General features: G+C 40.7%; 1 protein-coding gene and 1 long non-coding RNA gene across 2 annotated transcripts; both read right to left on the reverse strand.

Moving 5' to 3' along the window:
- Positions 1–695: 695 nt before the first annotated feature.
- Positions 696–2,480, reverse strand: LOC143488738 (uncharacterized). Its single transcript, XR_013124519.1, has 3 exons — positions 2,127–2,480; positions 1,614–1,686; positions 696–1,266 (listed from the first exon to the last, which is right to left on the reverse strand). It is a non-coding gene; the product is annotated as an uncharacterized LOC143488738 (long non-coding RNA).
- A 5,161-nt stretch (positions 2,481–7,641) lies between these two features.
- Positions 7,642–9,544, reverse strand: LOC143488743 (cysteine-rich motor neuron 1 protein-like). Its single transcript, XM_076987619.1, has 3 exons — positions 9,174–9,544; positions 8,332–8,351; positions 7,642–8,245 (listed from the first exon to the last, which is right to left on the reverse strand). Exons 1-3 carry the CDS (start codon positions 9,433–9,435, stop codon positions 8,108–8,110), a joined length of 420 nt encoding a protein of 139 aa, XP_076843734.1. The 5' UTR covers positions 9,436–9,544; the 3' UTR covers positions 7,642–8,107.
- Positions 9,545–12,499: the final 2,955 nt, after the last annotated feature.

The following is a 12,499-nucleotide window of genomic DNA, read 5'->3' on the forward strand; positions in this document are numbered from 1 at the left end:
AATGATGGAAGGGTAACGAAAACAAATTAGAGGTTGCACTCCTGCCATTTGTAGAGTTTCCCAGGAATCTGCTCGTGTATGGGACTGTGCTGGGAACTTCAGACGAACTGGCTTTATTTGATAATGGCGGGACTTGCATTAAAGGATCAGTAAGTTTTTTACCATCAAAAAGAAGCAAATATTTATGAAAGTAATTTTGTTTATATATATTTTTCTTACAATTGCAGCTCACAAGATCTATCAGGTTGATTTGTAGTTCATGCTCCACAGAGCAGGTCCATCCTGTGAAAGTGACCGTGTTTAAAACGGATCCAACATGGAATCTGAAACTGGTCACTAGGAAAACGACTTCAAAACCGATTCACTGTTTCATTTGTCAGCTGTTGGCACACTTCACTTTCACGAGTTTTGTGAAAAAACTGGGTCAGAATTTGCCTGCCTTTCAGGGTAAAATATATTTTTTTCCAAGTGCACCCCCAAGAGGGCGCTGTGGAGTCAGGTAAACCAGAACCTGCAGTCTGGATGCCCATGAAACAGAGCTGTGATTGGTTCATATTTGGTCACCCTCTCTGCTAATGCAGATGCGAGTTTTAAACAAAACGAAGTTAATCACATACATATTACTTGTTCTCACTGCAATCTTCCCCTTCACACATCCAAGCATGCTTAGTTCAGACTACGGCTATAGCTACATGTAGCAGGTTACGACTCACCTCAGCACTCACACAACACTGACTTCTGAAACCTTATCTTTCATTTGATTGCACAACACACATTTGAATAAACAAACAAAAAAAAAAAAGCATGGTCTTGATAATTTCAAAATTATTTCAACATTTTACAATTTCAACATTGCTTCACTATTTCAGAATTTCTTCAAGATTATCATTTTATTATTTCAACATTGCTTCAGAATCCAATGTACAGACAAAATAAGAAAGGAAATGTAATAAAGTCAAATACTGAAGGAGTGTGGGCAATGCTTACAAATCTTGATTAATGAACAAGAGCAAAAGTGCACACACTATATTGCCAAACGTATTTGCTCACCCATCCAATTTATCAGAATCAGGTTTTTCAATCACTTCCATGGCGACAGGTGTATAAACTCATATGAGAGACAAGGCAGGTGAGCGAATATTTTTGGCAATATAGTGAGTGTACACGGGTATATATATGTATATGTAAGAAATGTTTGTGCCCTGTGTGCCCCTGGACTCTCTGTGACATCACCGACGTTGGTCTGCAGAGGCTGGTGGTGGATTCCTGAAAAGTACAGAGTTCAACTCAATTTTACAGAGTTTCATTTGCCCGAGTAATGAACACACCCTGGAGCGGATAAAGCCAAAACCTCTAAAGAGCAACCAGGAATCACAAAAGGCTAACAAGATATTACTTGTATTTTCCAGTTCCTTTTGTTCCATTCTAGACCTGATATACTGTGATGGATTAATAAGGTGTTCATGCATTTAGCCTTTGACTATGATGGATGTTTGTTACTCAAGTCATCGGTTTTGTAATACTAGTAATTACAAATCACATATTGCACATCAACTATGAGGAAGGCTCTCTCTCTCTCTCTCCCTCTCTCTCTCTCTCACACACACTCTTACCAGTCTCACTTATTGTATCGTGTTGAACTTGAAGGTGGTGGTGGTGGTGGTGAAGACATCGGATCAGAAGAATCTGAAACACGTGATATTACCAATAATCAAAGTATGCCCGACTGGGAGGTGCTACAGGCCCCGCCCCTGATTCAGTAGAGCAGAGTCATCAGCGCCGAGGTGGGCGTGTCTATACAATACTCATAATAGTCCAACTCTCAAATTAATTTTAGATTCGTAATAAACGAGGGGTTCAGGTTTCCTAAACAATAAATAAACAAGTAAAATTGTTTTATCATTACCGTCATATACGTCAATCAACTAAACCACACCCATGCGAGAAGCTGCTTGTGCAACGTGTACACATTGTTATCTTTCTTTTACCATGACAGTCATGATCTCGTTTTTATATATATTGGAAGGCCACGAGAGTGATATAACCAAAGAGTGGTGTAAAAAAACAAACCAGAAGCAGTGAAAAATATACATGTAAAACAATAATGAGAAGATATGGGTACAGACCTACGCAAACTCCGTCTTGCTCTCTCCCAAACGGCACTGCAGGGGTGAAGCATCGCAGCCCCGCGTCGCAGGTCCCAACCAGCCCGTACGGCCCTCCACACGACTGCCCCGCCTGCTTGGCACACTCGGAGCAGCATCGGCAGGGATCAAGAACCGTGCCACCCACACAGTTGATCTTCGGACATTCAAACGACTCACAAGGTCCGCAGGTAAGCGCCCAGCTGCTCTTCACCAGCAGAAACAGCAGCAGCTGAGACAGGAACATGAATCTGAGATCCATCTGAAGAGAAGAACTTGCGCGAGTGACACTCCGGCCAAACCTCTCGGGTGTCTTCAAGCAGGAGACACGGTCCTCTCTGAAGACTGGAGGACGAGCTTTTATAGTGTCCACGCGTCTGCGCGTCATCTGCTCTCACTGAGGGTCAGTTGTACTGTTAGCATAGTTGTTTCGAGTTTTAAACACTTTAAATCTTTTTCTTTCAATCCAAACTTCATGTTTTAGGGTTTGGATTGCAGCGATCTGTCTCATAAATATCACCTAACTTCTAAATGATATTGAAGCATTTGTGGCCCCGTCCTAGTGTGTAGTATTTTAACTAAAATATTGAAAATACGACGAGCAAAACGACATTTTGAAATAGGCTAACAAAAATAGTAAAATATAGCCTGAAACAGTAACCCAACATGTATTTCCTACAGGCCCGTAGCCAGCATTGTGATGGGGGGGGATCTTTTTCCCCCAAAAGTGGAGTGAAGGGGGGGGGGGGGGGGGGGTTATGTCTTATATGTTTCCTCTATGCTGCGCCTGTAGCGATCGATCGCCAGTGGTTGGCGCCAGAGCGAACTAGTAACTCAGTGGGTTTTCCATCCACCGAGTTTTTGCGCATTTTGAAAATGCGCATGAAAAAAGCTGGATGGAAAAAGATCAAAATTCGAAAAAAGCCCCAAATATCGCAAAAAGATGTTTACGCTAGGAGGAGGTGGAAAAGTTAGACTATCGCATCGCCAAAATTCGGAAAAACTGGATGGAAAAGGGTTTTTCGCATAAACGATGACGTATCATGCCTCAAGTCAAGTGGTTCTGTACATGATCGCGATGTAAAGATGGCAAATGCATACAAAAACAGTTCTGGAGAGAGCAAAAATTGAATTTAACTTCTCCATGTAAAGAAAAGAAAAAGAAAAAAATGTTTCACAACCTCAACGTGCAAAAATGCGTAACTGCCAGATGGACGTAAAACCACTATTGTTTGGCGTCCTCTCACGTGATCTAAAGTTTATTCGCATAACTGTAATGAATGGAAACAAGGCTTAATTCACATATTTTTCTGCCGAAACTTGGAAATTGCGCATTATTTTTTCGAAAGGTTTGGATGGAAACCCGAATGTAGATCGAAGATAAATAAACTAGATTTTTTTCAGCGTGAGAAATCGGATGTATGGCGAGAGAGCGTGCGAAAACGGTCAAATGCGCGTGTCTCACGCTCATTGCGTGAGAGTTGGCAACACTGTTATAAGTTTGTTGTGAGTTTGTTGTTGCTGTCCTTATTTGTTTGTCTGTATATTCACCGGAGATTAACAATTCATTCATTGAATAGCCTACCTATCTTGAGGGGCATGTGTGTACGGAGGGAGGGTGCGGGGGCGGGGGGGGATCGAACGAACCCTTCGATCCCCCCTGGCTACGGGCCTGTCCTATTGTGAGGATAGTAAGTATTTTAACGCTCTAACTTGACTTATGTAAATGCAACTTGAAGACAACGGTTGTGATATTTTTCCATTCACCCTCCTACATAAGAGGAGATTCTTCGACTCATAAGCTATAATTGGCTGGCTACAACATGGGCTACCTTATTGTGTTATTTTTTATTTTATTTTAACTTTATTTTACCAGGAAATATCCCATTGAGATCTGAGATTGAAAATCTCTTTTTCAAGGGAGACCTGGCCACTTTTACTAAGAGACACTTTTACAAAAAAAATAATACTAGGTTATTTGGAATAAATAGTATAAAACTATGGTCTGTGAGGGGGGCTGCTTTCTCTTGCAGACGCTCTTGAGTGTGTGTAACGGAGATGTCTGGATTGATCCATCTTTCTATTTTTCTATCTTTTGTCTTTAATAAACTTTGTATTTTATTTTGATACCATACCCATCTGCTGTTGACTGTTCTTGCTCACTATGAAAGTCCAAATTTCCATGACACCTGTTTGTGAGAACTGAGTCTAATACACTTGTGAATGAATCAAATTTAATCTTTATCATGTCCACAGTGCAATCACATTCATTACTTAATTATTTACTTTAATATTGCTTAGTGCTTTTATAATTTCTTGTCTCCATGACATCACTTTTTGTATCCAGAGGTCGTAGTTTCCTGAAAATCATAAAGTTCAATTAAATTTGACTTTATGTCGCTTTTTATAGAATCGTGGTGACCAGCGTAAGGAAACACCCCCTGTGGATCACAATTTCCATCAGGATCAATAAATGTGGAAAGAGAGGAACCAGGAATCAAAAGGCAAAACAAGCTTTGTTTCATGTATTTTTGGAGATTCTCATGTTCCTGCGGTCCCATTCTAAAGATGACCTCTTGTGATACACATAGTTTGCAGGTTTTAGTGACAGATGTACTGTAGATCTGTTTCGCAAGGCAACAGCACTGTTTCCTAATACTTCATGCAACTAGTACAACTGCAATATTGCACCACACCTGTGAGACATGTTTGTCTTATTTAAAATCATCATGTTGAAGATGTTTTTGTGGTGTTATCTGGTTGTTTAGAAGTACAGGTTTGGTGGCCATATTTGTAGGATCTGAAACTATTTTACTGATACCTTTTGTATCCAGAGGTGTCTAGCAGTGTTTCCTGAAAAGTTCAAAGGTGAATTAAATCTGATTTTATTGGAGTCAGCATGACTCTTCCTTAGAAGACTCCCTGGAGGAGATGATGGGGAGACCTTTAGAGAGGAACCAGGAATGCAAAACAAGATCATTTGGCAACACTGGAGGTGGCATGTCAAGTTCAAAAACACTAGAAACAAACCTTCCTCTAGGCAACACTGGGCAGACTGAGGACTGAGTGAGCCCTTTGTTGATCTTTATCTGATGGTGGTCTTTATCTGATGGTGGTCTTTTTGGGTAACATTTACTCGTTTTTTAAGCTAATGAGTTCCTTCGGCTTCATGAAGAATGTGATCTACTGGAAGCACAAGACATTATAGAAGTATTTGGCTTTTTATGACAGATGTAACAAAGAATTGTTAAACAAAATACTAGCACTGCATCTTACTAATTACATCAGTACTATGAATGTTATTGGTATTAAAGTATTAAATGATTCTCAGTAATATACTGTGTATACTACGTAAGGCACATGTTCGCTGCTGTAGCCTCCATGTCCTCTGTAGGTGAAGACAGCAGCAGCAGACAGGGAGAGCAGCAGCCAGAGATGCAGGCTTGTGAAAGAGAAACCGAGGGACAGACTGAGAGGGAAAGTGTAGTACGTAAGCAGGTAGTAACGTTAGGATAACACAGGGACTTTATTACATGAGAATGATGAGCAATGGCGATTGATTAGTATCAATATTCATTGGTATTTGCATACTTCCCAAAATCTGGCAGCCATGCGCCAGATTCTGATAAAATAGCAAATGGGCAAGACTGAGAAGTGTTGGATGAGCAGCAAGTGTCCATTTTAGGCTATCATAGCATTTTAGATATTTAGGTTAAAGGTGTGTTGAAAGGCTGCACAGTAGTTTGAATTTGCCTCTATGCTGTGGTTCAACATGTTTTAAAAAGCACTCAAAACAAGTAAAATTACAGATTTAAAAACTTATAAATGATAAATACCTGGGTATCTGTCAGTCGAGCCTATCACGCCTCCAACTGGTTCAAAATGCAGCTGCACGTCTCCTGACTGGTACCAGTAAAAGACAAAGCATCACTCCTGTGCTGGCATCACTGCATTGGCTCCCAGTAAAATTCAGGATAGAATTCAAAGTTTTACTGTTTGTTTTCAAAGCCCTTCATGGCTTGGCTCCGAGCTACATTGCTGATTTGATTCATACTCGCTCAACCCCTCGTGCTCTACGCTCCTCCAACCAGTGGTGCTTAGACATTCCACGCTCTCGGCTAAAATTTAAAGGTGACCGGGCATTTTCTGTTGCAGCTCCCAAATTATGGAACACACTTCCAAATTTTATAAAGGAATCAGCTACTGTGGATATTTTTAAATGCAATTTGAAAACCTTTTTATTTTCACAGGCTTTTGAATTTTGAGCATTTTACATTTGAATCTCTGTCATATGTGTTTTTACTATGTTTATGTTCTATGTGTATTTTACATTTCCTTTTAAACCTAGTTTTAAATTTTCTATTTAAAGCTTACATGTTGCTCTTTATGCAACTCTAATTCTTGTTCAGCACTTTGGTCGACACTGGATGTCTTTTGAATGTGCTATAAAAATAAAGCTGACTTGACTTGACAAATAAAAGCTTTGCCATTTAAGCATGACTACAGTAAGTGTAAAAAATATAAAAGTAATATTAGCAAAAGATACGCCCACACTGAATAAGAGTAAAACGATGTCAAATGCTTTTAAGACATGTTTGCATTGCATGAAGTCATAAAGCTGCTTTGTTTGTAGCCAGATACAAATACATGTTATAGTTGTTTAAAGGAGGGAGCACCTTTAACCTGAAGAATTAGAATTGAACTGTTAAATCGGAGAAATTCAGAAAATAGGCTACATATTAGAGATGATTTCAATAAAATCATAAAAGTGGTTGTGATATAATAATGCTAAGATTGAATCCAATGACTTTAACCAGTAGTTTTTGTATTATTTTTTCCCCCATGTCGTACCCCACATACATAAATTGCAAGTCGGTTGTGCTCCACTAATTATGAGGGGCCGGTCTAAACCAAAATGCCAGGGCCGATTTTTTGTCCCAGTCCAGCCCTGGTTCCATTCTAGACCTGATATACTGTGATGGATTAATAAGGTGTTCATACATTTAGCCTTTGACTATGATGGATGTTTCTTACTCAAGTCATCGGTTTTGTAATACTAGTAATTACAAATCACATATTGCACATCAACTATGAGGAAGGTTCTCTCACTCACTCACACTCACACTCACACACACACACACACACACACACACACACACACACACACACACACCTACCTTCATGGAGGTCTGCATCCCATCATGCAACAGTGGCAGAGAAACTGTCCCAAGTGGGCTGGACCTTCGTGTTTTCATGAGATCTTGTAGTATGGTTTGTGTTTGTCACATATTGCATACTATAATTTACTGCATACTATCGGGACAAGTACACAGTACTGAAGAATTCAGAGTTGTTAAAATGTAATTTTCTTTAGATATTGTGAAGGTAATAATCGATCAAAAGATGGTCATGGTATGCTACCAGTAGATGGCGACATATTCTAATGAGTAGATGCTTCTCTGAGAGCTTTATATTTCAGACATGTTTGAAAGTAAATTATAGTCTACGTCAGTTAAACGTGTTGCCGTTTTCTCATTTAAGCAAATTTATATTTAACAGAGCCTGAAATAAAAACAAGCAGTTTATAAATAATTTAGCCTATAAAAAATATTGGAAACACACATACCAAAATAATAACCATATGTAAGTGTATTGAGTTTTACAATAATAAAACTTACCATACGAAATTGAAAAACAGGAAAACCATATACCATAACTAACTCATGTTCGACATATGTATTTTAAACAAATAGGCCTGTATATATATTTCGGAGAACACCGTTCAAGACCATGCAATAGTGAGACAGTATCGGAATGCGCCACTCTTGGCGAAGATACAGTGTTAGATAATTCAGTATATGAATATAGTTGAATGTAGTACAAATATAGACTCAATTAAACACATAATACCCACTAGCTTAAAAGTGTTCCCTCTGTTAAGTGATAAAGAAAAGGAAGGATGCTCATTTGTAGCGGTCAGCTGCCGCGCCTCGTGTAACGACCACATCCCCACGCCTCTCTGCTCGTGGAGGAACCGTCTGCGTGCCCGCGGAGTGCGCGCCGCGCTTACGTCCTCTGTCTCTTCGCTTCAGCCTGCGGTCCTTTGTGTAGAAGAATATCCAACTTAGATTAGGTGTGTGTGTGTATGTGTGTGTGTGTGTGTGTGTGTGTAATATTTTAACCTTACCTTATCTCTTGCTTTTCTTTCTGGATTGTTAACCCAGTCGAAGATGTTTGAGTGACGGTCACAGAAGATCAAAGAGAACAACACACAATAAACTGATTGGTGTCTATTACAACATTATTGTTGAATCTAAAATATCATATCAATTAACAGCCCAGCCCAGACTTGATGAGCTTGAACTTTGCTCGATCGATAAACTCCTTCGAGGAATCCTAAACGCAGCTACACCGGCCCGCGTGCAGTGGATCGGCCGTGCGGAACATCCAGCAGATACTGTAATAACTTGTTCCACCTTTAAAGTATTCCACAGGACGGTTTCAGACACGACTAGATATTTAGCAAAAACCAAAAACAAAACAAAACAAAAAATGTCCTGCTTCTATAGAATCGAGATGTCAGTGACCCTTTAGGCAAAAAAAAATTAAAGATGGTCTTTAATAGGTTACCTTTCAAATGTCAGGTTTTATGTGTTAAAGTTTCGTTGTTAATGAAGTATAGGCGTCTGAGCCCCCGGCCCTAAACTATTATATAACCTTAAACACAGGCTACCTGACACCACGCACTTGCGCAACCGCTGTGCAGATCCATGTATTTACACGGAATTTGAAGATTAAATGAGAATATGATATCTTCTGCATGATTGTATGAGTTTCCAGGATCAACCACTTGTAGGATATATTTTGTTTTATTCCTATTATTTTTATAATTATTTAGCAACATCTAAAACATGAATGGCTACACATTTCAACGTGATGGCGTCTGAAAAAAAACTTTACTGAAGGTGTTTGGTAAGTAAACACAACCAAAACGGTTTAAATGATGGGAAGAGAGACATCTATACAGACCTACACAGCGTCCTCCAGTCATGTTCCCCGCACAGCGCAGTCCCTTGTCGCACGGCCCGTACAAGTCGTACGGTCCGCCACAAATCTCCTGCTTCTGTTTGGCACACAGGAGACAGCATCCACACGGGTCCGGCACCGCCGAACCGGGACAGTCGGGCACCGCCGGGCATGTGAAATCAGAGCAGCGTATACACGTCAGCGCCCGGATCTCCACCACGAAGACCAGCAGAACTGAAGAAACCAGCAAGCATTTCAGATACATCACGGAGTAGTCGGGTGTCCAACAGCCTGCACCGTGTGGAGGGTAGACCACGCCTGGATCTTCTTTAATGCTTGGGTTCCTGAGAGACACCTGAAACTGTACTCCATGTACGGTCTGCACACACACCCTCTCTTCTGAATATTTAGGGTTCACACACACATAGTGTGGGAACCCTATTGTAATTTTTCTTATTTTTCTTATTCTTTTGCCCATTTTTTGACATAAAATGCATCGTGCAGCCTAGACCGTAATGCCTAGAAAACCCAATCTTGGCAAAAAGGTTCAGTTACCTCCAAGGACCAGATTCCCATACAGGGACCCCAAATTGGCCTGATGGTGGCGCTATAGCAGACCATATTGACTTTTTGTCCATATCTCCTACACCGTAGGTCCTAGAACCAAAATTCCAGTTCCTATGCATTCCTTGACTAAATTCAATAGGACAATTAATATACAACCATTAAGCTCCGCCCACTTAGATTTCGAGTTAATTTGCATAATGTGCAAAATCACACACATCTTTGAGCGCGAACTAGTCCCTGGATTTTTCACATACGTGCACATATGTGGTATCAAAACGTTCAGAAGAGTCTGAACTTTAAAATGTATCCAACAAAAATGCTAATTTCTTCACTACCTAGTCAGTATAAGCCAATCAAATCAGGGGGCGTAAATTCAATAGTAAATTTTGCACAAATGGAACTCTAACTTAAGAAAACTTGCATGTAATGAGATGGCACTTCACAGACAGCTTCCGTGTGAGGGTCTGGGGCAGCTCGCAGTGGTTGCCATACCTCACCTGCTAGGGGGCGCTATAACATGCAAAAATTTGCCCCATGCACTCAGATTGGCCGATCCACATGAAACTTGACAGACATCATCTATGGGCCTCTGGAAACCAGGTCCTAAAGCAGACATGCCATACTTCCAAAATGGCTGACGTAATCGGCCAATCAGTGATCGGCACGCGTTTGACAGGCTTACCATTGGTCGATCTGCACGAAACCTCTTGGGTGTGGACAAGTGCACGCCCCCTATGACATAATCCAGCCGGGTGTCGATTGGCCACTGGGGGGCGCTATTGCAAAAAAAGCAAGTGTATCCCCTACATAATTCCACTTGGGAACATGCAATTGGACTCTTTTGATTCCTTGCAGTAGTGCGAACAACTTTCCCATTACATGTCCTATTAAAAAATGCACAGTTTATTTACAGTTAATAATAGTTTGAAATCATCACTTTTCATACTCCTCCTAGGATTTTCATACTATCATGTCAAGCAAAGTCTTATAATACTCTACAGAGTGTGAAATCAAAAAACAATCCAAAGATTTTGGATTTGAGGACACTTATACCTGCTAAATATTTTTTTAATGGACAGCATCGATACATATAAAATTCATATTCTTAAAGCTCTTTCATATTTTACCCAATTCTGACCAAAATGCACAAGCCCATTCAGAATCCCATCCTGAACAAATTTGTCAAGTTTCATCTAAATCGGTTATCGTATGGCTCTACAGTGCAGTATTATATACAATGCATAAGAATGCATGTAAAGTCCCTCTGTCACCTTCTCCTTCTCACACGCACGCAAGCTGAAACTCACACTCTCAGTCTCTCTCACACTCTCACCCACATTCCCCCTCCCATCTCTGTGCCCTAAGTAAACATTGCTCTGGCTACCTAGATCTCTCTGTGTCTATTAACCAGGCACACACACATACAGGCACAAGCAGGCCTTCCTATAGCATTCACAATTGACACTTCCCTAGCCATACCCACCCATATCTCAGTGACTAACACATGCTTATACAAACTGATATTTGGCTTCTTTTTTGTCTCTCTCTCACACAAACACAGACACACACACCTTTATACCTATATGTATGTATAGTTTCTATGTATACTTATGTATGTATGTATTAGTATATGTTGTCATAGTTTGAATACATATACTACCACACACACACACACACACACACACACACACACACACACACACACACACACACACACTTCTACCTAAATGTATGTATAGTTTGTATGCATATCTATAGTATATGTATAGTATATGTCAGTCATACCAGTGATGTCAGTCATATCAGACATGCCAGTCCAGTCATGTCAGTTATATCAGTCATGTCAGTGATGCCAGTCATGTTCTGCCAGTCATGTAAGTCATGTCAGTCATATCAGTCATGTCAGTCCAGTCATGTCAGTCAAATCTTCAAATCATTACAGTCATGCCAGTTATGTCAGTCATATCAGTCATGTTAATTTTGTTCGTCATGCCAGTGATGTCATTCCAGTCATGCCAGTCATATCAGTTATGTCAGTAATGCCAGTCATGTCAGTCATGCCAGGCTTTGCAGACTACATTCATACTTTGAATACACAGGCAGTCATGTTAGGCGTGCTACGTGTACAAGGAGTGAATTAACTAAGCATAGTCTCTGGCTCCCTCAATCTCTCTCTGTCAGTAATATACAGGCCCAATCATGTATAGACAAGTGCAGGCCTTCCTATACTGTTCACATAGATGCAGCCATAGCCAGATGTGCTATTTTTGTGTCTCCCTTTCTGACACACACAGATGTCATCACACTCTACATCTGTAGAGCACACACTGGCCAAACCCAAACAGCTTTTTTTTCACTTTTAGGTCTAAAGGACCTTTTGGGCTTCCTTTTGCCTATTGAGGCCAAAATGCCTATTGGTGTGTGAACCCGCCAATCGCCGCTTGCGGCTATATTGTGGTTTGTTTTCTGACCACCGACACACACCACTCGGTCAGTCTTGTTTGTGACTGTGTGCATAATCGGCGCTCTGTTTTCGGGACTGATTTTCAAAGGTTAGAAGGTTATTTACTCTGCGTGCTATTTGTTTTTTTATCTCTCATGCAAATTAGTGGCACGGATCGCGCGAGAGACAGACGTCTCTTCATTAGCCACGCCCCATCGGCGATAACTGACAAAGCGAGAGGCCTCTCGCTGCAGCCTGCAGGAAGGCGGAGTTGGACATCCAACCCCGCCCACATCCAACTCCACCCTCTTCTCAAGAC

Source organism: Brachyhypopomus gauderio, unplaced genomic scaffold, assembly GCF_052324685.1.
Source record: "Brachyhypopomus gauderio isolate BG-103 unplaced genomic scaffold, BGAUD_0.2 sc54, whole genome shotgun sequence".
In the NCBI taxonomy this organism is placed as follows: domain Eukaryota; kingdom Metazoa; phylum Chordata; class Actinopteri; order Gymnotiformes; family Hypopomidae; genus Brachyhypopomus; species Brachyhypopomus gauderio.